The 27686-nt window shown below is 47.9% G+C and overlaps 2 protein-coding genes across 9 annotated transcripts in view; one reads left to right on the top strand and one right to left on the bottom strand.

Annotated features, from left to right (window-relative positions):
- NFX1 (nuclear transcription factor, X-box binding 1) overlaps positions 1–27686 on the top strand; it is a 107225-nt gene that overhangs the window by 48970 nt on the left and 30569 nt on the right. For 2 of the 3 annotated variants that reach the window (XM_031676618.2, XM_031676617.2), the window contains exons 18-24: positions 648–749; positions 1303–1344; positions 5616–5714; positions 6327–6393; positions 7564–7709; positions 8392–8496; positions 9258–9530. In XM_031676618.2, coding sequence (XP_031532478.1) covers positions 648–749; positions 1303–1344; positions 5616–5714; positions 6327–6393; positions 7564–7709; positions 8392–8496; positions 9258–9330 — 634 coding nt within the window. In that variant the 3' untranslated portion in view covers positions 9331–9530. Of the gene's footprint in view, positions 1–647; positions 750–1302; positions 1345–5615; positions 5715–6326; positions 6394–7563; positions 7710–8391; positions 8497–9257; positions 9531–10189; positions 10326–18421; positions 18486–25090; positions 25190–27686 lie in introns of those variants that run through there. The other variant, XR_012071868.1, reaches the window with a different exon arrangement.
- AQP7 (aquaporin 7) overlaps positions 5206–27686 on the bottom strand; it is a 29161-nt gene continuing 6680 nt past the window's right edge. The window contains exons 4-11 of one of the 6 annotated variants that reach the window (XM_072959248.1): positions 22513–22636; positions 21965–22102; positions 21638–21756; positions 21212–21429; positions 20561–20843; positions 10166–10313; positions 7929–8018; positions 7513–7803 (exon numbers count right to left, since the gene is read on the bottom strand). In XM_072959248.1, the coding sequence (XP_072815349.1) occupies positions 20561–20843; positions 21212–21429; positions 21638–21756; positions 21965–22102; positions 22513–22636 (882 nt within the window). In that variant the 3' untranslated portion in view covers positions 7513–7803; positions 7929–8018; positions 10166–10313. Of the gene's footprint in view, positions 6459–7512; positions 7804–7924; positions 8019–10165; positions 10314–11080; positions 11461–20450; positions 20844–21211; positions 21430–21637; positions 21757–21964; positions 22103–22512; positions 22637–27686 lie in introns of those variants that run through there. The other 5 variants (XM_072959250.1, XM_072959247.1, XM_072959249.1 and 2 more) reach the window with 5 other exon arrangements.

Below are 27686 nucleotides of genomic sequence, written 5' to 3'. Positions count from 1 at the left end.
AAAAGTACTGCTTTATGTAGCTTTCCCTCCCTAACTTTAATTTGTAAAATAACCTTTTAATTTCTCCTCCTCCTCCTTTCTCTCGCCTTCCTTTTTTGGTCTTATTACACCATGAGATCAGAAGGGAAGATGTCCTGAAGTTGCATGGATTGCTTTGATGTCCCACCACTTGTGGTGACACAGCCAGGACCAGGTCCTGTGCTTCCTGCCCTGGGGTAGGGGTTTCTGACTGTTCTGTGAGATGTCTTTATAGCCTCCTGAAATCTTGGGACCTGTGTAGGGGCATTAGGTATGGATGGTTTTGTGTATCTCTGAATAGATGAAGAGATGCACCATGGAAATGGGACTTTAGGAGTATGCAGACATCAGATTGGCTGTGTTTGAATACCCACTGAGTGCCTGGCTTTGGCCTGAATGCTCAGGAGGGTACTGAGGAGTGGACGGACTCATCATTTCCTGTGGAGCTGCTTAAACTGCTTGAAGAGATAACACATAAATATGTGGGTGGTTCATAATAGATGGGCTTCCAAGGCCACACAGATTGTCATGTGTTAGATTTGCCTTGAAAGAAGTGTTCTGTGTGCCTGGTATGAAGAGGTTCTTGTGAAAGTGCAATCCCTTCCTTCCCTTTGTGTTTTATACTGCAGAATAGCTGCTATTTCCATGGCCTCTAAAATAACAGACATGCAGCTTGGAGATTCAGTGGAGATCAGCAGATTAATTACTAAGAAGGAAATTCACCAAGCCAGGTAATTTTAAAAATGTGTAACCATACCTTCTTTCTCCTATTAGACTTAATTTCCAGAGGGCAGGAATAATTCGTGTCAGTCCCCCACAGTAAAGCCTTGCACACACAGTAGGTATTCAACAGACATCTGATGTTAAAAGACCACACCCTCTCCAACTAAAGAAATCCTACTAAGGATACGGCTAAGACCAGAGACTTTTCCAAGCCTCACTGCAGACAGTAGCTGGAGGAAGCAGAGACCTCGATATGTCCAGCCCCGCCCACTGAAAAACAGAACCAGAGTGGTGGCTGTGTTGAGAGAAGGAGATGGGGCTGTCAGGGGGACACTGGGAGCATTTTGGGTGCTGAGCAGCCAGGGGATACTCTGAAGCCCTCTGAGGACTCCTCGACTCCCATAACCCAGAGGCCTGCCCACCTGTCCTCGAGAGGGACCTTATCCAGCCATTTTTTGGCCAGAGTCTACTGTTTCCAGGTTGACCATGTAAGAACTTATTGCTGTATAGGAGCTGTGAAACCTGTACTCTGACTTAATTTCTTTTCATTTGTTTCTCAAGGCTGGAGTGTGATGAGGAGTGTTCAGCCTTAGAAAGGAAAAAGTAAGTAGCTTCAACTGCTGTTTTTCTAATTGTCCTTGAGCTCTGTGAATTTGGTGAGAGGGAGCAACCCTTCAAGCATTCACCCAGAACCCACTCTGAGCCTTTTGTTGCTATTGGAGAGCAGGAGAAATTCAGTCATCAAGAACTGAAGTATCTAAGGATAAACCAGTTAGGTGATTTCAGCAAATTTCTGAAACATGAGCTTGTGTAGTTTCAGGCAGGTATAAACATTGCATGCCCCACAGCATACTTATTCAGGGACTGGCTGACTTCCTGATTACAATGAAGATAAGAGGCTTAAAATTCTTCTAATGAACTTTTATGTTGAAGTATAACATACCTATAGAAGATCAGAGCTGTACAGATCAGTGAGTCATCACAAAGTGGATACAGTGGTGTAATCAGCACCCATGTCAAGAGATAGCAAATTACCAGAACCTCTCACACTACACCAAGATAAAACTCTATCTTTGCTTCTAACATTTAGATTATTTTTGTCTGTTTTTGGACTTTATGTAAATGATGAAGTCATACCGTTTGTGTTACTTTTGCCTGGTTTCTTTCATTACACTAGTGATATTCATTCCTGTTGTTGCATGTAGCAGTACTTGGTTCATTTTCATTTCTACATGGTATTTTATTGTATTAAATATCGTCGTTTATCTGTTCTGTAGTTACTAGATACATGTGTTGTTATCAGTGTTGGGCTCTTACAAATAATGCTCTGTTAAGAACATCCTTATACTTGCTTTGCTGTGTATATGTGCTCATCTGTGTTGGATATAAACTAAGGAATAGAGTTGCTAATGAATAGGGTATGCATATTTTCAGCTTTAGTTGATTCTGCCAAACATTGTCCAAAATGGTCGTACCAGGTTACACTCTCACCGGCAGGGTCATGATTCCCATCGCTCTACATTTGTATCAGCCCTTGGAATTGTCAGTCTTTTTAATTTTAATCCATTTTTGTGGATGTATAGCTGGATGTCATTGAGCTTTTAATTTATAGTTCCCTAATGACTAGTGATGTTAAGCACTTTCCTTTCTTGTGAAGTACCTATTCAAGTTCACTTATTGTTTATTTATGTTACCTGTCTTTTTTCATATTGATTACTAGGATTTCATTATATATTTTGGAAATGAGTCCTTTGTTTTATGTATTGTTTTTTTCTCCTGTTTTGTGTCTTTACTTTTCACTCTCTAAATGGTGTCTTGATAAACAGAAGTTTCTAATTTTAATATAGTCCAGTTTATCAGTCTTTTCCTTAGTGAGCAATGCTTTTTTATTTAAGAAATATTTGTCTGTCCTGAGATCCTGATGATATTCTATGTTACTATCTAGAAGCCTTATTTTACCTTTCACATTTAGAGCTACAGTTGATCTGGACTGATTTTTTTTTTTTTTTAGAGCATGGTAAAATGAGGATTCATCATTCCATTTTTTTCCATACAAATATTCATTTGACCAAGTACCATTCATCAAAAAAAATTTTTTCCAGTGCTCTGCAGTACCATCTTTGTCTTAAGTAATTGAAATTATGTGTGGGTTTATTTCTGAGCTCATTCTGTTCCATTGTGCTGGTATCACATTATCTTAATTACTGTAGCTTTATAACTGGTAGCATATCTCTTCAAACATGGTCCTTCTTCAAGATTGTCTTGATTATTCCTGGTCATTTGCATTTTCATTTAAATTTTAGAATTAACTTATCAACATCTACCCAAAAAACCTGCTGGGATTTTTATTGAGTTGGTATTTAATTTATAGATCAACTTGGGGGGATTTGATATCTTTATAATTTTGAGACCACTAATCCATGAGCAAAGTATATTTTCCCATTATTCATGTCTTCTTTGATTTCTCTCAGTGATATTTTATAGTTTTCTTTCTGTAGGTTTTGTGTATCTTTAAGTAGATTTGTTCCTTGCTATTTGATGTTTTTTAATGCTACTATAAATGGTATTTTTTTCCTTATATCACTTTTTTAATAGACTTTATTCTTATAGAGCAGTTTCCTTGTATCACTTTTAAAATTTAATTTTCTAATCGCTTGTTGCTGGCATATAGAAATATCACTGATATTTGTTGACTTGTATTCACAACCTTGCTAAATTACTTATTTCTATTAGCTGTAGTTTCTTTGGATTTTGCATGTACCCAATCATATCCTCTTATAATTTCTTTCCAATTCTTACTTTTTTCTTTTTCTTGCCTAATTTTGCCAGCTAGGACTCCAGTACAATGTTGAATGGAAAGTGGTGATAATAGATATTTCTGATTTATCCCCAGTCTCTTAGGGAAAGCTTAAAGATTTCACCACTTAATATGATGTTTGCTATAAGTTGTTTGAGGATACTGTTTATCAGATTAATGAACATTTTATTCAATGACTGGCAGACTTTCTGGTTCCAACAAAGATTAAACATATAGCTCTGTAAAAATTTTAACAATTAGGGAATTTAGGTAAAGGATATATAGGAGTTCACTGTAGTATTCTTGTAATTTGTGTTTCTTTGAAAATTTTTCAAGATGAAAAGCAGAAACAGACAAATGCAAACAAAATACAGTCTTGTTTTACCTTGAAGTTTGACTTGCAACGGTTGTTAACAGTACCTCTTTACATGGCTAAATGGGTAGAATATAATATGATGATTAATAACACTGCCCAAATTTCCCTTGATTTGACCTTTGTGGTAACTGTAATAACTGCTGTTCAAAGCTCTTGCCCTTTAAGAACTGTCACATTGTTCTCAGCTGCAAAATGTGAACCTAAGAATCCTGAGTATTCAGAAATACTGATGACACAGAAGGCCTCCAAATCACGGAAATGCACCTTTGTGTAGTTGAGACAGTATTGTGTAGTAGTTAGAGCTAGCCAGCGCTCTGGAGTTAGATTGCCCAGATTCACAGATCACTTAGCTATGTGACCTTGGGCAAATCACATTCTCTCTCTAAGCTTTAATGTGTTTTAAATGTCTGTGGAAATGGTGACAATAATAGTATCTACCTCCCTGAGTTGTTACAAGGATTAAGGCATAAAAACTAAGGATAATATACAGAAAACGCATGGAAGAAGCCTAACACACAGTAGGTGCTCAGTTAATGTCATTTATTGATTAGAACTAGCTATTTCTGAAAGCTTTTTGAATTTGTCCTCAATCTTCAAATGATAACATAGTGACCCTCAGTGTATAAGGATTCTTAAACACTCACAGATCTAAGAAAAAAAAAGAAATAGAAAATTTAAAAAGAAAATGCCATCTAAGTTTACAAATATATGTTCCATTGCAGAAATGAAAAACTGGCAGACCAAATTCAGCTCACAGACATGCTTTATTGGTGTTTATATCTGAATTAGTGGCCAACTAATCAAAACATCAAAAGATCTTCCCCCTAAGAATTCTCTTGAAAATTTGAAAATTAAAACTCTATTTAAAAATTAGAAAATCTAGCAACAGTAAACCATATTCTTATGGGCATCAAACTTGTAAGAGACCTCTGTCTCCATATAAAAGAAAATTGTACTAAGTGCTAAGCTGAACTTTATCTACCTGTTTAAAAAAAGAAAAAGACATAGCTGGATATTGGTGAGATGCCACAAGACTCATGCACTGCTGGTCAAAACAAAACATTTAAAGAAATCTAAATGGAGAATGTTTAAGTGTATTGTGGGATATATGTAATTAGAAAAGTATGCAGCTGTTAACACTGGGAGTGTGAAAACCAAACAGTAATATGAGAAATGCTAATGATATAATAATAAGGAAGAAAAAGATCAAAGTTTTATATAAACTGATTGCAACTACTTAAAACTACAGAGGAAAAATCTAAAAGGAAATGTATTAAAAATACTGCAGTGCTTATGTTAATGAAATTCTTTATTTTCTGGACTTTCTGTAAGGTGATGTTAATTTTAATATTATCTGTCTACTTTATATATCTGATGTTTAGGTGAAGCCTCAGGGAAAGTCATCCCCCAGCAACCATCCCCAGTACTCTTACTCCCCCAGCTTATCTCCCCCAGCTTATTACTCTTATCTGCTCACCAAACAATTTAAGTCCCCAGTGTCAGCCTGTAGCTTGCTCAGACTCATCTAGAGCTGTCTTATTTTCTTCTATGAAAACAATTCAGTATCTTGTCCCAAGTTGTTCTTATTTTCCTTAATCATTAATATAGAGAACTTAGGGCATGATGGGCACTCTGTTACTATAAGATAGTTTTCCTCCCCCACATCCTTTCTTTTTATTTACCTACTCCTCTCACTTTCAGGCGGTTAGCAGAGGCATTTCATATCAGTGATGATTCTGATCCTTTCAATGTACGTTCTTCAGGGTCAAAATTCAGTGACAGTTTGAAAGAAGATGCCAGGTATGTAACGTGTTACCTGCTTTCTTGATTGTGGCTTACCAGAGTGTTTGGTCTTTTAAAATGTAGTAACTAATATGTAATCCTTTGTGATTGAACCAGTTTGTATATGTTATAAAGGATTATAATGATGTTTAATAAAAATCCTTCTCTTGGTCTCTTAAAACTGTCCTGTTAAAGAATTGAACTTGGAGAGAGAGAGAGAGAGAGAGTGTGTGTGTGTGTGTGTGTGTGTGTGTGTGTGGTGTCTCTGCGGTAGGAGTTGGGACGCCCTCCAGAAGCTGGACTAGTCAGAATTGAAGGATCTCTGGCCACCCACATCACAATCACGTGGGCAGTCCTCACTTGGGTGGTAACAGGTCTTATTTCCCTCGTGTCTCCTGGCTCTCTGATGGCTATTCCTCCTTCCATCTTCTCTTTTCTCATATTTGTTTTCTTATTTTCTCTTCCTTTCTTCCATCAAGTCCAACCTTCTGTTATGTGACAATTCCTGACTTCTGCAGTTTTTCTGCCCACATTGTCCATTGTCTGCACTTAACAGAGAGGGTGGGTAGAAGGGACTCTCAAAAAAGAGCAGAAACAGATGAAATTAATTGTGCTGATTTCTCATTTCAGGAAGGACTTAAAGTTTGTCGGTGACATTGAGAAGGAAATGGAAGCCCTTGTGGAAGCCGTGAATAAGGTTGAAGTCAAAACATCCAACTGGACATGTCTCTAAGGCCAGCTTGATAAAAAGTCCCAGAAACACTTGTTGGTGTAAAGTAGTTATAGGAAAAAGCCACAACTTCCTTGGGGATCATTATCTTTCCCAAAAGCCCAGCCATTATAACATCATGGAAGCCCTGTCCTGGTTCAGAAAAGATATCTGCAATAATATTAAATGTAAATAAAAATCCTAGCTCAGTGCCTAAGAATGGGTGAAGAAACTCAGGACAAAGGGGACCCAGTAGGGATGCTTAGGAAGACCTGCTGGGTCCTCAGATCTCTGAAGGGCTGTTGTATATTTGGAAACACTGGTTCTCATTACCCCAAAGGCAGGAGAGGAGAAGAACCCTGGGGCAAAGATAAAAAGTTGAATAACTGGAGCTGAAGAGTAGTGGCTTAGCCTCCTTCAAGAGAGTGAAGCCTGTCCTGGAGGCAGCCATGGATGTCAAGGAGGTAGTTTTAAGCAAAAAAAGTCTCTGATTTAGTCAGAAGCAGCCAGCCCCACAGTGACTCCTTCTTCCTTCCGGGGGGACTCAGTGAGAATGAGATGGCTGCTTTAGCTCCACATCTAATGAAGAGGGATTTCCTTCCCACCATCTCCTCACCCCCTTCCCTTCCTCCCTTCTGTTGCCACTTCCCAGCAAGATACTAACACAAAGGAGAAGATGAATCATTGTTCCCCTCCTGACCAGGAAACCTGAGCAAGTGTGTTTCTCTGCTGTGTGTCTGTCTGTACACTCATGATTTTTAGTGTACAGTGTACTTTTTTATAAGATTTTCATTTTGTAAGTCTCCAATTTATTTAGTAATTTCTTGGGAACATCACTCGTTCCCCAGTTACAGGCCCTCTCAGGAGGAACCATTACACTGTTCGTGTCAGTCTCAGTTTACTAACCCTTTGACCCCCTAACCCTAGCCAGCTGGTACTGTGTGACTCACAGAGGAGGTGAGAGAAGTGCATCAGCCCTCACCCTCCCACATCCCCGGCTTGCTTGGCAGTCAGTGAATTGCTGTCCGCTGTGGGCCTCCAAAATGCAGCTGCCTCTTTATTGACCCAGGCTCTTCTGGGATGATGGGAAAGACCTCTGTAGGCATATTCTGTTTTCAAGATGATTTTATCAATAAGTCATCTTTTCTTTCGGTACAGGGAAAGAATAGTAAGAAGAGCCACTGCTTCCCTCCCATGAACAGAGACCACCGCCGGATCATCCACGACCTGGCCCAAGTGTATGGCCTGGAGAGCGTGAGCTATGACAGTGAACCGAAGCGCAATGTCGTGGTCACTGCAGTCAGGTGGGTTGATCTTGCCATCCTAGGAGGAGCTGCTCAGTGGGGCAGACAGGACCTGGGAAGCAGGGCCAGTCAATATTTGCTTTTCTTACTTCCTCTGTTGGGAGAATAGGTAGAAAATCTGCCTCTGGGACAGCCATTCTGAACCGATCTAAAGATCTGAACCAGAAAGTAAAGCCCATGCCTCAGTCCTCAGAGCAGACACACCTAAAGGATACAAACCTCAGGTCCGTCCAGATCCACATGGGAGACTCTGAGGGCCTCTGGTGGGTGCCTGCCCGTCACATCTGCGCTTCTTCCCCTTGTGTCCTCCTGGCATGATAGAAACAGAAAGAATGCTGGTCTGTGACTACAGTGTTTGCCATTAGAGGAAACAGAGATAGTAGTGTGAGCCAGCAGGGGACAAAAGGACCTAGGATCACTGTCAGAACCTGAGGGAGTCAGAAGAACTTCCCAAAAAAGAAAGCTCAAGTGTGAGATGAGAGGACTCAGGTAACAGGCCCAGCAAGAGGTGGGTGAAAGGGGCAAGGGTTACATGAAGGCATCCATGCTCGAGAGGAGACAGGTTCTATCCAAGGGTGCACCACAGCATCATAGTGAGTGCCACGGACTAGATTTCCAGCTGTCTGCCTATCTCCACAAACAGCTCTCACTTTTCAATGCTTTGTGTTCTGACTTTTATCAGAGGGAAGTCTATTTGTCCTCCTACCACGCTGACAGGTGTTCTTGAAAGAGAAATGCAGTCACGGCCTCCACCACCAATTCCTCATCACAGACATCAGACAGACAAGTAAGTGTTCTTCAGCTGCTTTCCGAAGGGCCCTGGTCAGAGAAGCCAGCAGGGACTGAACTGTCCTGGGCTACACCAGCCATTGGCCTGGCCTTGGGGCATTGTGTTGAGATTTAATAAGGTTTGGCAGCATTGCTGAAAGTTACTGGGAAACCCAGGAGGGTCCCTGCTCCGGTTCTGGCCTTCCACACAGAAGCCCTAGCAGTACCTCCTACACAGAACCTCTGGGAGGGTGGGTAGGGAAGTTTACAAGGTCACCATGAGGGTCATAGCAGTCAGTGTCCCCCTGGAGCTGACCAGGACAGCTAGGTGCTGCCCATTGGGCACAGCCTCAGCCAGGAGTGTCTGGGGCCATGTAACTCCCCAGGACCAGCCTCGCTCCACCCCCGGGAAGCAGTTGGCCCGGATTCCAGTCAACACAGGCTGCGTTTCCATGTGTTAGACCACAGCTGTGTCCAGTACCACCTGGACGTTGGCCTATTTATGCCATATGCTATCTTTTTTTTTCTTTGCTTGCTTTATTTTTTTTATAAGACTTTACTGTGGAAAATTTTTGGAGTAGAGAAAATACTGTTAATATAATATATTAACATAATCCTCTGTGTGCCTATCACCAAATTCCAACACTTACCAGTTTATGTGGACTCCACTGTCTTATCAAAGCTTCACATATGGAAAATCAACTGACCCTTAACTTTCCAAAACCTGAATCTATTTCTCTCAAACAAGAAAAGATTGATCATTCCATGTTTGCTTTTCAGGAATCCTGGGAGCAGTAATTTACAGAAAATAGCCAAGGAGCCAGTAATTGACTACTTTGATGTCCAGGACTGAGAAGATCAAGATGCACTTAGAAAAAAGAATGATTAGGTGTGGTGGAGACTCGTTTGCCAGCAGAGAAATCATGCTTTTTCCCAATTGCCTGGTGGACTCACAGCTCACATACTGTCTTGTACTGATACATCCAGAGCATGAGTGTGTCAGAAATTCCTTTGTCCTCTCTTCGTCTATATAAAGTGTTTAGTATGGCCAGATCTCTGACTGGACGGTCACTAGTGATTCAGTCATTATTTGCAGAGGCTCCTCACACCACCGCCATGGTTGCTCCGAGGGTTGGGGCAACACTGAGCTTGATTTAGACAAAATGAGAATTTTAGCTTGATAGTGTCATTTAGTCATGGTCTCAGTTGTCCCAGTTATCCATCTTCCTGAAAATGCTTGCAGCATCAGACACATTGCTTCCTTAATCCAAAGTGATCACAATCTTCAGAAAGACCCAGGCAAACCTCGCAGTCCAAAATACCAAACATTGAATTAGTACCCCACATCTGGATTCATACATGTCACGTTAAACCCAGCTGTCTTATCTGAGTCTTTTGCCAAAAACTCATAAGTCTGCCTAGCTGAACTTACTTTAATAGTTCTCAGCACCATCAGTTCCAGACCTAGAAGAGGGGTCAGGAGGATCTAAAGAATTCCATCTTCTGGAGTCCAGGCAGTAGCCTCTCATATTGCATCACTGAGCCTATCTGGTGACAGACACGTTAGCTCTCCAACATGATGGTAGAAGACACAGAGCAAGGCCCCCCTACCAGATTCACACTGTGGCCTCTGTGTACTGACCAGTGCCGCCCTAACTCCTCTGGTTGAGAATCTTAGGGACACTTACCTTTCCTGTGTTGCTTTCTCCCAGGCTTGCAGCAGCCGTATTGGTGTTCCCTGTCTCTGAGCTCTGGACCTCTGTTTGAATATTCAGAGAACTATGTGGACAGTCCAGGGCTTATGCCAGCAACCCACTGGAGGCATTCTTCAGGCTCCTTTAAAGGCAGGTACATCAGAAGTTACGTTAGTTTGGCCCTTTTGCATTGGCGCCTCTCCAGCATGGAGGCCAAACTTCCATCAACTTCCTTCTGCTCCAGAACAAGCCACAAGGCCCAGAGTAACAGGAGGAGAACTGAGAAGTGATGTCACAAACTGGCACTTAATTTTCATAGGAAGAGCAGGGCTGCCCTTTGGTCCTGATCCACATGATCTGCCTTGAAAGGGGACAGGCGAGTGGAGGGGAGAGACGGAGTACCACAAGACCACCTTTGTCTGAGCCTGTTAGCAGTGGCCCCACACCTGGCAGGAAGCTCCTGAACAGCTGTTCCTCTTACAAGCAGTGGGTTCAGTGGGTGAACTGTACATTGAGAGCATCTCAGAATCAGCAGAAGGCAGGAGACCTGATTTCAGATTCCAGCTCTGCCACATAACAACTTGCCGTTTGGTGGGGTGGAGATATCACCTACCTCACCAGGGTTGTGAGGATTAAGGGAGGTAACAGGCATGGAGATGCCAGATCTGTTATAGGTGCTGAAAGTTTATAGTATCGAAAATAAAGAAGCATCTTCTCTTTCCATAAGATCAGCCAAGTGAAAAGTTAGAATGTTAGGCAGGCCACTTCTGGTGAGTGCTTGCATACCTCCTCATACCAGCCTGTGCTGGGGCTGTGGGAAGCAGACGTGGCCTGTTCTTTTACAGTTAGCATGCCAGTGGGGGACACATACCTGAACAAATATAATGAAATTATTTGCTCTGGTGTAAATAGGTCATTAGTCTGTTTATTAAAATTTGAAGAGCCATACAAGGAGTTTTTTTGTGGCATGCTAGGAATGGCTTAGCTCTCATGCTTGGGGGAAGGACCCCAGATGGGAAAGGAAAACAGAAGGAAGCATTTAAGCTGAGTCTTGAGATGGTAGACGGCCATTTTCAGAAGGAGAGAGGCATGCCAAGTGAAAAAACACATGAGACGAGCCCAGGGCTGTGGTTTGTGGTAGGTTTGAGGAAGGGTTATTTGTCCAGAGTGGACAGACTATTGGAGGGGCAGGTGATGAAGCTGGAGAGGTTAGACGGGTCAGTTTGTGGAGAGCCACAGGGAGCCAGTGAAGGATCCTCCGTAGAGAGCAGCACAGCTGGATTTACAATCTAGGGCAGGAATTGGCAAAGGTTTTCTGTAAAGAGCCAGATATTTTAGGCTTTGAGAACCTTAGAGTTTCTGTTGCAGCTGCCCAACTCTGCCATTGTAGTGTGAAAGCAGCCCCAGACGGTACACAAACGAATGAGCATGACTGTTGTAGTAACATTTCATAGACATTAAGTCAGAAATTCATGGAATTTTAACATGTCACAAAAATCCTTTTTCCCCCCAACCATCCCAACCATTTAAAACTGAAAAGAAAACATTCTTAGCTCATGAGTTACACAAAAACAGGCAACAGGCTGGATTTGGCCCTGGACCTCAGTTTGCCCACCCTGTTCTAGAGTAGTCACGCAGGCAGGGGTTGGAGGGCAAACTTTGAGGCAGGAAACCCAACCAAGAGACGCCAGAGTGATCCAAGTGAGGAGAGGGTGGTGGGAGTTGATGCTGCGAAGAGGGAAGAGGTTCAGGAGCTCCAGTGGTCTGCCAGGGTTCAGCAGGGAGCTAGCCCTGCCCAGATCACCCAGGGCACCTCAGACCCCCTCAGCAAATGGAAGCTGTTGCTCATGGGTTTGGTGGGTTCTCCACTAAGCAGTGGCCTTGACAAAACTTTATAGGTCTGACTAAGTTATATTCAGCATAGACTAAGGGGAAAGACTCCTCCAGCCCATACATAGGGGGAGCCTGTGGGCACCAGGACCCCACATTTGCTCCCCGAGAAGCAGGTGATAGCTTCCTACTCCAGCCCCACTGTCTGCTTCTACAGGAGTTTCTTCATGGAGCCAGAGCTTTCCAGAGACCAAGGTCTTAACTCTGGAATTCCCTCTTGCTCATCCGGCAGGGCTGGTTTCTCTCAACAGTGGTGCCAGCCTGGCGTGAAGGGGGAGGTGTGCAGGATGGAGATGAAAGCAGCCCTCCTGACTGCAGGGTCTGCGTGAAGCTGCTCTGGATCCTGTCCTGGACAGGGCCTGGGCTGGCTGGGGAACAGGCCAGGAGGAGGGAGGATGGAATGTCGGTTTTGTGGGGGAGGTGCAGAGGCTCAAACAGTGGTCCTGAGGTTTAGGTTTGGAGGAATCCTTCCCTCCAGGTGCCAGCCTTGCTTCATGACTAAAATCCTAGAGACCTTGTTCTCAGGAAAACCTGCCAGTGTGCCTCCTCTTCCAAAGTTGTGGGGGAGGCCAGGCCTGGCCAGAACTGCTTCACCTTCACAGACCACCTTCCTCGTGTCCCCTCACACACCCTGCCTCACCCTTCGGGAAAGTTCTGCCTCCCAAACTCCCCACATGGCCTCAGTACTGGTGTCCATACCATCCCCCTTGGCCTTTTAGAGCTCTCAATCCCAGGGCCAGACCAACTCCAGTCTGGAAAGTCCTAGCCAGAAGGGACAAAGCTCCAAGGGGTGTCACAGTGTGTGCCAGGCCAGGACTGGAATCCAGGCCTCAGGTTTCCCAAACTAGAGCCACCCTAGGCCAGGAGGGGGCTGAGATCTCAGGAAAAGGGGAGCTGTCTTCCCCAAACAGAACTCCCCTGGAGTCCTCAGTGGCTCAGGCTGCCCCCAGCCCCAGGCTTCTTGCACTCAGCCTCTTGGGAAACCTGGCTGCAGAGAACCCAGCTAAATAACCGATTGGCTGCCTCAACTCACTTGAGACCCTGGGCAGTTTGCTTCAGGTGTCTGAGCATTGGTTTCCCCACCCATCAGGTGGGTAATAGTTACTGCCTGTGTGCTGCCCCAAGCCTTTGGAAGGGTAGACAGGGTCTGAGGTTGAGAGGGTCTCCCAGTGTCATGTGGCATCTCAGCATGGTCAGGCCTCTAAACCTATCCCAGGACTGTCTCAGGGCATAGGGAGAGAAGGAACAGAGCAGTTGTGAGGCTGCTCTGGCAAAAGCTGGGGCTTCCAATCACCTCCCCCCTTATACCACCTCCACCCCCGCCTACCCCAAATCTGTCACATGGGTGAGGGAATCAGAAGTCTTCATCTTCCCACACTCTGCCAAGAATCTCTTCTAATAGTAGATAACAGCTTTTGAGCACTTTTGATACACTAAGCTCATCTGTTTTATTCCTCAACACCTGTAAATGTGCATCCTTATTATTCCTGTTATCCCCATTTTACCCATGGGGAAGCTGGAGATTGGAGAAGTTAGGTCACTTCCCTAAGATCACTCAGTGAATTGGGGATCTGAAATTCCTACTAGGTCTGACTCCAAAACCTGTGTCCTCTCCGCTCCACGGCAGAGCAGTGGCAGCTCACGCAGCTCATCCGGGAGTCCCTGGGACTCTGTGGCCAAGCAGGTCAGGACAAGTGGGAGGGAAGTTTACACCATGTCCCAGAGTAGAGAATACCCCAGAAGATGAGGCCTTTTCCTACAGTAGCCATGAGGGGGCAGTGTGTATCCCCAAATCAGGAGCCTGGGGATGGGGTGGGACAAGTGCTTGCACTTTGCCTCAGGAAAGCATTATTTAAAACTTTTTAGAAGCACTTATAACTGATCTTTTAAGTCATCACCTTTCCATTTCTTTTTTTTATATGTTTTCTTTTCTGCTTGTTGACAAACCAAGTAGAAGCACAGGAGGAAAAACATAAGCCATGCAGATAATCTGAAGGAAGGTCATCCCAGGCAGAGGGAACAGCCATGGCAAAGGCTCAGTGGTGGAGACATGCCATGCAGCTTGAAGGAACAGCAAAGCCATCAGGCTATAGGGAAGTGAATAGAGGAGAGAGTGGCAGGGGCACTGAGGCCATTGGACGGCTTAGGGCAGAGGAGTGAATGACAAGATCTGGCTCGTTTTGGGAAAGGATCACCCCAACTGCTGTATTGAGACTAGACTGTAGGGCTGAGTCAGAGCAAGGGAGATGCTGAAAGACCACTGCTGTAGTCCAAGACTGAGGCGACAGTGGTTCAAACCTGGGGTGCTGAGAAGTGTTTTGATTCTAGATACAAATTGCAGATTTGCTGACAGCTGGGATGTGGGGTGTGAGAGAAGGGAGCAGAGATGACTTCAAAATTTTTGGCCTGAGCAATGGGAAGATTGAATTTACCGTTTACTGGGATAGGAAAGTGTGGGAGGAGTAGGCTTGCGGGATGAAAATCTGTCCAGTGGGCGGTTGTCCATGGCAGTCTGAAGTCTGGAGGCAGGATTGAGCTAGAAATCTAATTTGGGGAGCTGTTGACATATAATGGTATTTAAAGACTGGTGAAATCATTTTGGAAGGGAGAATGAAAGAGAAGAGATCCAAGGATTTTGCCTTCGGCACTCTGTCTTCTAGAAGGCAGGGAGCTGAGGGCAGGGCAGGAATCAACAATTGCCAGAGCCGAGCTGTGTGCTGAAGCTGTAGGACCCAGGGCTACAGGGAAGTCCCGTGGGGTGAGGATCTCTGGGGCTTTTTTTCCATGTTGCCCTCACTTGTCCTTACTGGTCTGAACTGCCCACCAAGGGAAGGGACTGGCCCCAAGTCACAAGTCAGTTAAGACCCCAGAGTATTCAGGCTCCTGGGGCCAGGATACATCATAGGCCTTTGCTGCCTCACTCCCTTTAGCCATCTTTAAAACATGAATGCTCCGCACGGCGCCATCATCTCTCCCTGGGCCACCTTGTCCATCTGCAAAGCTTTAAGTGCCACCCTGCGCTTAAAAGCTCTTTCTCTAGCTCCTGTCTTTCCCTGGGTGTCCCACGAGTACCTCTAACTCAGCACGTCCAACCTCTAGACTATTTCCTGGTGTCTCCATCAATCTCCCCCTATCAAGTCTCCCCTACCCTGGCACTGGGCCTCCCTTAGGAGTTCATCTTCTTTCTAATGTCCCCAGATCTGGGGCCAGAGGCCAGGGCATAGGTGGAGGAATGTGGGAAGGCAGTAAGGGCAGGAACACATTCTTGCTGGCCCTGGCAGGGCTGTTGCAGGAGCCTGTTGGAACCCCCATCTGAGGAATCCTTTTTATAGGCCAGTAAGGCTTTGGATAAGTCCCTGGAGGACTTAAAGGCTCAGCCGTAGATTTATAGCCTCATCTGTTCCTGGACGTACCTGGCTCTGAACTATGTCTCCTCTTTCAGCCTCTGAGCCTCCAGCACCCACTCACTCAGGCCCCACACTGGACCCAGAGCATCCCCTCCAGAAGGCCGTGCTCACACCCTCCAGCACCTTCCCCTACCACCACCTTTGCTCCTGAACACAGGCACAAGGGCAGACAGTGAACTCTGGCAAGCTCTACCCTGCCTTGCTCCATCATACTGGAATGCTAATGGGAAAACTGAAGCATGAAGTGCCTCACTCCTCGGCCAGGTGACCCGCATTTTGCAGGTGAGGAAGCTGAGGCGCAGAGAGGGTCAATAACCCATCAGAGCTCGGTAGAGGGCACTTGAATGTTTGGAGTTTTTGTTTATTCAAGGGCTTTTTGATTCTGTGTTTTGAGTGTTTTACTGTTATTTTAACTGTACCTGTATGTTTTATACACATGTTGAAAGACTATGTTTCACAATTTAAAGACCAAGCGAAAACCAGCAGAGATCGTGTCAACAAAGGATTGGAATCCCTACTTTCTACCCCTTACTGAGCCAACTTCCCAGGACCTCAGATTCCTTAGGTGTCAGATGGGCATGGTGACATGAGGACCACGAGAGGAGGCAGAGTGGTAACAGCACACAGCCTCCCCACGTGCCAGGCATAGCTCATTTCATTGTCCCAGCAGCCCTGGGAGGTGGGAGCTATTACTATTCTGTCCTCCCTGGTCATACAGCTAGAGAGTGGCAGAGTGGGTATTTGGATCCAGGCGGGCTGGCCTCATTCTGCTCTTAGGTGCCATGGAGTGAGTAGGTGCCCTGCAGCACACAGGAGGCAAGGTCCCCCCATTCCCACGCTGGATTCAGTACAGGGGTGGGTGCAGGCCAAGGTCAGGCTGTGAGACTCGGAGTGGCCACAGCTTTCCTTTGAGCAGAAAGGTCCAGCCAGAGATGGCTACTCCCACCTCTTCGGGTGCTACAGGACTGCATCTGAGGGAGGAGACGGTGAGACCAGCCAGACCAAGGTGCTGTCTATGGGTGTCTGTCCCTCGAGGCCCTGAGTGGGAGTGGAAGTGGGTGAGCAGCAGGCCAGACAGGGAATAAGGGGCTCTTTGCAGAGCCAGGACTACCAGGCTGAGGCCCAACCTTCATCTGCAGAACCCTGGAGGGGCTTGGCCCAGGGCTGGGAGTCATTTCTGTCCCCATCTCAAATAGCCTCAGTTGGCATTGGGGCAGGGGGCCGTTGTGAAGTCATGACATGAGGCTTTGAAGTGCTGGAAGAAGTCAGCGTTGGGAGGCTCTGGAAACACCAACAGATCCAAGCCTCATTGGACAGATAGGGAAACTGAGGCCCAGGAAAGGGAAGGGTCCTGTCCAGGTCACATAGCCAGTACATGCTGTCCTGGGACCAGGAGAATGGGAGAGGAGCCAGCGCTCACATCCCGGCCTGGCTCCCAGCGCTGCACAAATATGCCTCCTGAGTTCAGCAAGGGAGTGGTTACAGAAGGAACTGTGTGAGCAAAGCCAAGAGCGGGCTCCCTTAAGGCGCCATAATGCCGGCCTCACCTCATACTGCCTGCTTCCTTCCTTCCTGCAGTGGGACCTGCCTCTCTCCTCCAGAGACCTCCCCCACCTCTGCCCCAAGCCTTGGCCTCACCTCTTCCCAGGCCTGGCCTCAGCTCACCCTGCTCTCCTCATTTCTCTGACTTCATCTTCTTCCGCTCTTCCCAACTCTTTCCATTCCAGCAATGGTCCTTCCATGCCCAAACCTCAAGGCCTTTTCCTGGCTATTTCCCCAGCCTGGCATGCTCTTCCCCCACGTATCCACATGGCTCACTCCCTCACGTCCTTCAGGTCTTTGCTTAGTCACCATCTCAGGCCTCCAGTCTTCACACCCTCACACACTTCCTATCCTGCTTTCCTGCTTTTCTCCTTAGCATGTATCTCAAGCACACCACATGTTTTGCAGAGAATGTCAACTCCATGAGAACAAGGACTTCTTTTAATCTTATTTGTGCCTGTATCCTCAGTGCTAGAATGCTGTCTGGCACGTTTGTAGGCTTTCAACCGAAGTCTGCCAAGAGAACGAAAGGGCTGAAGGCTCTGTGACCCAGTCAGGACTCATCTGAGCCTGACATTGGAATCAGAATCTGCAGGATGTTATGGGCAATGGGCCTAGTGCAGGTCTGTGGCAGAGCAGTGGACAGCAGGCAGGGGTTCTGGATGTCCTGCCTCTGAAGCCACCTCCCAGGGACATGAGGATGCCAGAAGGCTGAAGTGGTCAGTGAGGGGCAGAAGAGGGTAGGAACCAGAATCCTGGGGCCTGTGTATGCCTCTCCCACCTGTGACTGAGACCTTAGGATCATACTGCTCTGGAAGACCAGGAACAAGAAAGGCCATAGTCCTTGTGTCCACAGGGCCATTGAGGCTGAGAGAGGCGAAGAGACTTGTCCAGGGTCACAAGGGGAGGCAGATGGCTGGCCTTCCAGCTGTGGGCCCTTCCATAGCCACTCCCAGGCTTGGTTCCCTGGCTCAGCGCCTCCCACTATGGGATGTCAGACACACTCAAGTCTCTCCTTCCTCCCTGTAGCCCCAACCCTGTGATCTCAGCAGGCCCCACCACACCTGTCACTCTTCCTACCACTTGTTCTTGCTATTCCTTCTTCATCCTTTAAAATACATGATACCTACAAATGCATATATATCAGTTATATGTTAAAAGCACAAGGATATAACAAATCCACAAATTTACCCAACTCTAGAACTAGAAAATTACTAGTAGCTTGCACGACCACCCCTGTCCTCCTCCCCGTCTTATCGGCCATCCCTGTCTCCCTGAAGGAACTGTCTCTTCTTCTTGTTTTTTAAAGTGGTTTTATCACATAAGTGCACCCAAGGAATATATCCCTTTTTGCTTGTTTCTCAGTGGTGTAACTGGTGTCACACTGCACTGCTTTTCCATTTTGTTGCAGGTGGCTGTTGTGCCTTAGTTTTCACTGATGTGTCATTTTCTGCTATGTGTGACTGGACTGCAGTGTAAGTATCTATTCCCCTGTTGATGGACATTTGAGGTGTTCCCAGTGTCCCCTGACCACCCACCTTGTGTCCCTCGTCAGCCAGACCACTCCACCTCACAGCTGCCTCTTGGCTGTGCTCCCAGGACCCTGCTCACTGACCCCTCTTTCAGCAATCATCGGCCCCAGCTGTATCGACAACAACCACAACTTCCCCAATCCCTGCTTCAACTCTCTTCTGAGTGCCAGGACGTATAAAATGCATGATGGTTTATTGAGCACTTACTCTGCACCAAGTACTAGCATTGTACATGTTTTATTTCACTGAATATTAACAGCAACATAAATGGTAGGTAATATTATTAGACCCATTTTACAAATGAGAAAACCAAGGCCCAGAGAAATTGAGTTACTTGCCCAAGACTACACACCTCTTACTCAAATCCCATAGGCAACTCAAACTCAACATGTCCACAGTATAACTTATCATTTTCCTCTTCAAAACAGTTTATCTCTCACACTCCACACTCACTGGTAACATGTCCAACACCTCAGGGCCAAGCCAGAAACTGGAAGTCAGCCCTGACCCCTGCCGCGCCCCCACCTACTCCTTCATCCAGTCCGAACCCAGGTCCTGCAAGTTTTGCCTCCTTGGTAGTAAGCGAATCTCCTCTCTCCTCTCTGCCCACCAGCACTGACCTGTTAGCTGGCCTGCTGCTTCTCCTAGAGAAGCCTCTCATCACACTCCCGTGCAGGCCCCAGTCTTCCCTCTTTTCCGGCATCCTGAACACTGCAGCTCAGGTGCGCATTCCTAAATCTCATCTCACCATGTCCCCGCCTCGTCTGCCCTCTGTCTCCTCAAACTGTAAGATGCAGAACCAGCCCCAAAAAGGACACTCCCTACTCCCCATTCTGCTTTGTCTCCTCCTCCAGGAAGCCATCCATAGCCTGAGCCCCGAGGCTGGGCTGTGAATGCCCCATGAGCCCCACAGCCCACTCTCCACAACTTAGCTCCTTCCTCGTGATCACCTGTCCCTTTCAAGCTGCATTCCTCAAAGGCAGAGACCTGGCCTTGTCCACTATGGCATCTCCATTGTCCAGGCAGGGCCTGCACACAGGATGTGCTCAATGATTGTTGAAAGGCTAAATACACAAGCAGTCACAGGAACCATGGGTGATGCTGCCTCTGAGTCCCAGAAAGCAGGATGATTCCCGCCTGGCCCTGGAGTTGGTGGACTCTGGCTGCCCCATCTCCACCCATCCTCTGCATCTGTCCCCCTGAGCCCCATGGGGCCACTTCCTGTCCCTACAGTTTTTGGAAGGAATTTCTAACTCAGAATTCCTTACTGTGGGAGAGCTCTGGCCCCAGGAAGAAGGAAGAGGGGGCCAACCTCTTACCTCCTTTCAGTCTACATCAGGCATTTTCCAGGGTGGAGGTGATTTTGCCTCCAAGGGAGAGAAATGGATTTTTGGAAGGGAGAGATTTTAAAAACCTTACTTTTTTTGTATAAAGCAAAAATATATGTACAGTACATACACAGATATACAGTATATCTGTGGTATTAAAATACCATGTGATTAAGAAAAACTATATAAAAGGCTCCGTAAGGGAGCAGTAATGAAAAAAAGGTTGAGAAACTCTGATCTACACACTTGAGCTTTGCCTTTCCTGGTCCAAGGACTGGTCAGAACTGAGGGAGGGTCTGGAGTCCTATCTCAGGGCGGCTCAAGGTATCCCCAGAGCTGACCCCCACCAGTGAGCTGGTGTCCTTTCCCTCAAATCCTCCCCTCCCTCCCATGTGCCTGGAAGTCCACCGTTCAGTGTCCAGCATCCTATGACCTCCTATTCCTGCAGAGACCGCAGGTCAGACCTTGGGCTTTGCCCCGCTGGGGGCGCTCCAGCTCCCAGGGCTGGAAGGAGCCGGAGGCCTCTGAGCTCTGTGCTCCAGCCTTGGGCTGCCGCGTAACCCTGGAGCTCCTGGAGGAATTCGGGAGGGAAGCCCAACCACAGGAGGCACCCAGAAAGCGGGGTGCCACTGTGGGACAAGGCTTTCTTTATTGGGATTAGGATGGGGATGGGATCACAGATAGTCTTACTTAGAGGTGCTCTAGGTGGATGGAGTCTCTCAAGGGTTGGGCAGCCTGGACTGAAGGTCTGTTGTCAGGCGATACAGAGATGGGGGTGAGGGAAGAGGTCACGGGTAATTGAGGCATGGTCGCGGGCAACACAGGTGTTCTGCGGTCTTCATATGACGCGGTGTTCTCCAGTATCTGGGGCTCCCGTGGGGTGCTGGAGCCAATGAAGACTGCGTAGATGATGGCACCTAAGTAGGCACCCAGGGGTGGTGCCACCACTGGCACCCACCACCAGTCCTTGGCCCTGCAGGCAAGAGGCAGAGGCCTGTTTAGGGGCTGACACCTAATGTGGCACCTACATCCACCTCAGGCCAAGACAGGGAGTAGGGCCTGAGAGTAGAAGAGTAACCCTCATCTTAGTTCAGAAGTTGCCCCTGCGCCTGAGCCCTGGTCAGTCTCAGCCTGATTCAGGGACAGGAGCAGGTCTGAGGCAGGGGTGACATTCTGTCCAGGAGCAGAGTCTGCATCAGTGCTGGTCTGGAGGAAAGTCAGGATACACTCCTGCCTCCCCAAGCCATTGGGAGCTCTACAGGACCCTCCTGGATTGCTCCACCCCTCCACATGCAAGGAACCCACAGAAAACTTGCAGGAATGGGCTGGGCAAGGCAGTACCTGAAGACCTGTATGCCCCAGCCGGCAACGTAGGTGAAGAAGCGGGGAGGCAGGTCCCGGGATGGGTTGATGGCATATCCTGAGTTCATGCCCATGGACACTCCAATGATGACAACAAGGATGCCTGTCACTATGGCCTGTGTCCCTTGCAGTGGTGGGTTGTTCCCCTTGTCCGTGATGGCTGAGAGACACAGCTGAAGCATCCCCGTCACTATCACCTAGGGAGCAGACGTCGTGGCAGCCACCGGGGGCCCCTAGCCAAGCCACGGGGCCTCAGCAGTGCCCCCAGCCCAAACCCACTGGCAGTGACATTTCTTGCTACAGTCCCCATCCAGAGTTCTTGTCCTTTCCATCATGAGGGGCTGCCTACTGGCCCCTTCCTGGGGGGTGGAGCTTGAGGAGGGTCACCCACCCTGGACCACTGACCTCATCCAGGAAGCCCCTCCACAACGACATGTGGTCAGGAAGGTAGGTAGCAAAAATGTTAGCAGTGGCTGTAGGTCCGGTCACTGCCAGCTTTCCCTCCGAGTATTGGATGATGGAGGCTGTGGAGACACAAACTGAGTGTGAACCTGCCCCCAGCTAAACCCCACCACAGTCCCAGAGATGTGGTAGGATGGAGGGTGGGGAGGACCTCCAAGACCCTTGTCTCCCAGACGTTTTCACAAGGCTCAGACACTGAGGTCAGATCTGCCCATGTTTCAGGGGAGGAGGCTGAGGCCAGAGGTGGACAACTCAGGGCAGGACACTCACTGTAGAAGAGGAGGTAGATGGTGGCAGCAGCCAGGAAGGAACCCAGGAACTGACCCAGAACGTACACGGGAAACTTCTTCCAGGCCATGCGGCCTAGTGCGCAGCTGGTGAAGGTCAAGGCTGCATTCATGTGAGCCCCTGCCGAGAGGGGCAAGCGTGTCGTGTCGGGGTAGAAACAAACAACAGTGATCAGTAGTACAAGAGCAACAACAGTAATAATAATGGCTAGCATTTTTGGAGTGCGCTTGCTCACTCAGTCCTCACAAGGACCCCACGAGGCAGGGACCACCATTGTCCATTTCACTCTTAACGAAGTGAGGGATGGAGAAGTTAAATTGCTTCCCTAAGTTGACCCAGCTAGTAAAAATCGTGAGTCAAGGAAGCTCATGAAGCATCTGGGCAGAGGAAGGGGGCTCAGGGTGTTCTCCCTCCAGGTGGCCTCTGAGGGCAAAGTGTCAGTTGTCTGGGAGAAGGGGCTGGCTGAGGGGGCAGGAGGAACCCACAGGGAACACTGGCCTTGCCTGTCAGGCGGGGCCTGGCCCACTCACCAGAGATGTTCCCTGCCAAATGCATTCCCATGGTGACTCCGAAGCCAAAACCCAAGTTGACACCGAGGTAGCTCCCCATTTTATCTCCTAGAACCATGTGGGCCACGGCACCGAGACCAAACACCTGTGAGAGAGGGCCTCTGAGGGGCTGCCCACCCAGAAACTCCAACCCTAGAGGCGGGCTTGGAGCTCAGCTGGGGCTCTGCACCCTCATGCACTCGGCCTCCCCAGCACTGCCCTTGGAGACCATCTGCCATGCTCTCCTCCTCCGGAGACTTCCCTCCTCATGACCTCTCCCCCAGCCCCTGCCAAGGCCTTATGGCTCTCAAGGCTCTTATGGACACATCAGGCCCCTGGGCCCCAAGCCCACCTGAAGTTCCAGGAGGAGGCAGGGCTTCCAGGAGGGCAGGGCTGGTGTGGGTTGAACTCCTCAGAGCATCTCACACTTCAGCCTAGCCTGAAGGAAGTTTCTTCAAGGGATCTCCAAACCTCATGTCTGGACTTGGCCATGACCCCTCAACCCTCACTGCCAGCACCCCCACCCCCACGCCACCACATCAGCTCTGGAAGCCAGAGGGGTTCTACTTCTGCCCTCAGCAACAATTCCACTGCCCTTCAGTGTCACTCCTGAACACCTAGCTCTTGCCCCTCCCTAACTGCTGGACCTCCTCAGATGACCCCTCTCACTGATCCTCTTCACAGGAAGCTTAGAGGCCTGACAGGAGGCCCTCACTCAACCTCCCCCAGCCACCAACACCCACCTGCATCTACATCTGCCTTCCCCTTCAGCTCTGGCTCCTGCGCCCGCCTCTTTCTCCTTCTGCAGAGGCCTGCCTCTTGCCTGCATCTTCTACCCTCCCCTTGACTGGCTCCCATAGACTCAAGTCTCTTCCTTCCTAAAAGTAAAGCTTCCCGCCTTAGCCTGGGCTCCCTGTCCAGCTGTGGACTCCTGGATGCCCCCTCCCAATGTCAGTCAGTCTCTGGGAAGGACCCGCTGGCTGGCTCCCTTATCCCTTCCCTTGCCCTCCCTTCTTAGCCTGGCTTCTGCTTCCACCTGTCATGGACACCCAAGCTCTCTGATTCCCAGAGGTCCCTTCAGACATCATCTCACTTGACTTTGCTGACTTTCACCCTCCTAACCACTCTGTGCTTCAGGAAAGTCCCTTCTCTTTGGCCTGCATGACATCTCTCTCTCCTGGTGTCCCTCTGTAGCCTCCCCCTCTCCACAGTTCCTTCCCACGTTCTTCTTCCTTTATCTGCCTCATAAACACAGATGATCCCAGGGTTCCACCCCTAGCCCCTTTCACATCTCACTCCAGTCACTCTTCCTGGGTTTTCTTACCAGGGCTATGACTTCAAATAAACCTGATGCACTAATTCCCAAAACTTCCACCCGGGGACCAGATTCCTATTTCCAAATACCCACTGGAAGTCTCCATGTTCCCCAGGCATCCCAGTCTCTATGTTGAAAGCTCACCATCTCTCAGATAATGTGATCCTCATCCCATGTTCCCCATCCCGTTTGGCCAAGCCAGAAGCTTAGATGTCCTCTCCCTCCTCCTCCACACCCAATCAGCTCTGCTTACATTCTCCCCAGATCTTACCCAGTCTCCTTCTTGCAGCCAGAGTGACCTAACACAAAAATCTGATCATGTCTGCCTTTTATTCAGAAATTCACTGGCTCCCTTCCACTTCTAGGATAAAGTCCCAATTCAGTAGGCCACCACTTTAAGACCCTTTATAATTTCATGCTTTCTGCCTCTCAGTTTCCTATCTGCTCCAGTGTTCTCTATGTCTAGCAATAGTATTACCACTAAATAATAATAAGCATTTATTGAGCACTTAGTATGTGTCAGGTACAGGTAAGCAAGTTCTATCACCTCCTTTAACCCTTATACCAACTTGTGCACTAGGTACTATGATTCTCCCCATTTAGTAGATGGGATCCTGAGGCTCAGAGAAGTTGAGTGGCTTGTCCAAAGTCCACATCCTGCACACAGTAAGCCAGTTTTTGAATCCAGGCAGTCACCTATACCAGACAGTCTCAGACCAAACAACCACAGTGTTCCCTGCCTGCCTCGCTTTCTCCTGCCTCTGTGCTTTTGCATATGCCATTCCCTCCATCTGGAATACCTGACCCAGATCCTGAAAAAATTGATATTCTACTCTAAGGCTATGCTCAGATGGCACCTCCTCTGAAAGGTCTATGTGTTTTGGATGTGTTCTCTTTGAGGGACCTCTAGATGTTCAGACTGCTGGAAATCAGTCTAGATCTGTGTCATCTAATATGATGGCCACGAGCCACATGTGGGTATTATATATTTAAAATGTGGCTAATTTGAATTGAGATCTACTGTAAGTGTAAGGTTTTAAAGACTTACTAGGAAAAGGAGAATGTAGAAGATTTAATAGTTTTATACTGATTATATGTTAAACTGGTACTATTTTAGATATATGGGTTTAAATATAATAACTATTAAAATTAATACCACCTGTCACTTTTTACCTTTTTAATGTGACTGCTAGAAAATTTTAAATTATATATATATGTGGCTCATATTGTATTTCCCTTGAACAGTTCTAGAGTTTTTGAAAAAAGAAAACCTAAAGAATTGTGGACACAAGGGCTGCAGTTGAAGCCACTGGGGAGGATGAAGACCCCTGGAGAGGGCGCAAGGTAAGCAGGCAGCTGAGGGCTGAACCTAGGGCCACAAATCAGCCCTTATGGGCGAGCATTAGAAACCTCAGCTGGAGCAGCTGTTGAAATGGAAGAACAAAGAGAGAATATACCCTGGACGCCAGGGAGAAGCAGTTTCCCAAGAAGGGTGTAGCCCACACGGTCACGTGCAGCCTCTGGGTCCAGCATGAAGGCCTAGAAACCCCCCTAGTAGCGCGGTGAGCACTGCATCATCAGGCCATGGGGTCAGAAGCCAGGTCCCAGGGAGTGTGAGGTGAGTAGGTGATGAGGAAGAGTTGAAGGGACCAGTACAGACATCTCTTTGAGAACCTGCCTGAGAAGGGACGGAGAGAAAGTGTGATAAATGAAGGGAGACTCATGGGGTACAGGGAGGAATGTTCTATGTTCTTCTAGTTTAGGTAGAGAGACTTGAAGGTGTTAAGATTGAGAGAGGGAGGCGCTGAAGATAAAGGAGAAAGAAAAGGACGAGCAAAGAGCCTGAGTAGCTGGGGAGGTGGGGGCACAGGCGCAAGCGTGGAAGGTCCTGCATGAGGGAGGGGCCCCACAAGGGCCAAGGGGGACATATGTGGATTCGCAGAGAGGTGAGGTCTGGCGGGTGAGGAGCCGGACACAGGAAACCTGCCTGATGATTCTGTCAGGCTGGAGACCAAGCCATTTGCTGATTTAAAAAAAAAAGTGGCAAGCAGAGTACAGAGCAGCTCTGGAGAAGTCTGAGAAAAAGTGAACTAGCCTGGAGAGGGTAGGGGAAAGGCAGCTGAGCAGGGCCCACTGGGTCCTGCAGGAGCCCCAGGTCAGGGCCGGGGATCCCAGATGTGGGCCAGCTTAGGACTAAGGGTACGATTAGGCAGGACAGGAGCAGCTGGGGCATGAGGGTGGGGAGTGGCACCCGGCCAGACTGACAGTCTTGAGGGGATCAGGAGGTGCAAGGACTGGAGCAGGCATGGAGGGTCTGAAGACCAAGGGTCCCCGTGTCCACATAGGAGCTCAAAACCACTTACTAAAAATAGTGAATGAATAAACCCCACATGATCTCCTGTGTCACGGTTGCCAACTGGCAGTCCCTGGACCTAATCCATCCAGCACACGTTTTGTTTGGATAACTTGGTTTTGACGTGTGGAAGTTTCAGCTTCTCTTGCAAAATCAGGAGCTCTGACAACACTGACCTGCGTTCCGCAGTGCATGGCAACAGTCAGCCAGAGTAGTGGCAGCCACGTCCTTGCCCAGGTCGGCACTCTGCAGGGATTTACAGTCCCCACCACTCTGAGGTGACTCTGGCCCCAACAGCTTGTGAATTTGCAACCCCTGCCCTATAACTCACAACTACAGCTGGTTTTCCAGGGCCCTGGTGGCCCAGTTCCTCCCTCCTTTGGTCAGTGAATGTGGTCCAACGTGTCCAGGTCCCTCCATTAGCCACGGGCCCAGCCTGGAGGACGACACCCCTGGAGTGGAACCGAGTGGAACAGTCTGTTTCCCTCATCGTGGCTACAATAAATGGGGCCCAAGGTCACATTAGCTTTTCTGATGAAGCCGTCACCCTGATGACTCACTGAGCTTCCTATCGACTGAAAAAAACCCCACTTCTTGGCACAGGCCTGACACCTAAAAATAACAACAACACAATGTCCTGTGTGACTTTAAACCTCACAAAGTTCTTTTACACGTGTTACTTCCCTTCAGTTCTCTGAATGGCATATGTTTGTGCTCTCAAGGGAAACCGAGTCCTGAAGAGTGGTCTTGAACTGCCCAAAGCCTGGAAGTGAGGGTCTTACCTCAGCTGGGGGAGAGTTAGAAACCCACAGCTAAGCTAAGGGACAGAGCATAGAGATGAAGTGTCAAGACTGTAATATAGACAGGATTGGATTTCATCTTAACTTAAAATGTGACCTTGGGCAAGTGACTTTGTCTCATGGAGCCTCAGTCTCCTCATCTGTGAAATGGGGAGAATAATAGTACCTTCTTCACAGGGCTGTTGTGAAGATTTGGGAAGATGCTGCCCTTAAGGGCTTAGCATTATGGTGGCTGGTATGCAGTAGGTACTCAATAATAATCTCAATAAAAAGAAGAGAAATGTGAACATGGGCAGTGGGCAGGCATGAATGCACATGGGCGGTGCCTGCTTTTCCTAAGAACTCTCCGAGGAGGCACCCTCCTGCCTTTACAGTTCCAAGGTTTAACAGCCCTCACGGGGCTGGAATGTCTTGTCATAAATGAATTACTTTGCCTTGGATTAAGGCGAGACAGGATCCAGGTGCTGTTGTCAAAGCTCAGGAGGGGAGGTAATGGGGAATGAGGAGATGGTGAGAGGCAGGGAGGGGAGAACAACTGAGAGCACTTGTCATATCGACAAGCGACCAACACGTATGTCCTACAAGTGTGTTGGGTGTCGGGCCCTTGGCCTTCTTCACATAAGTCAGCCAGTTTGATGTTAGTGTCTCATTTCCCACTGAGGAAGCTGAACAGTTCTGAACAGTTAAG

This window comes from Vicugna pacos, chromosome 4 (genome assembly GCF_048564905.1).
Source record: "Vicugna pacos chromosome 4, VicPac4, whole genome shotgun sequence".
In the NCBI taxonomy this organism is placed as follows: Eukaryota; Metazoa; Chordata; class Mammalia; order Artiodactyla; family Camelidae; genus Vicugna; species Vicugna pacos.
Note: the sequence above shows the minus strand (reverse complement) of the source record. Positions and strands in the feature narration are given on the sequence as shown.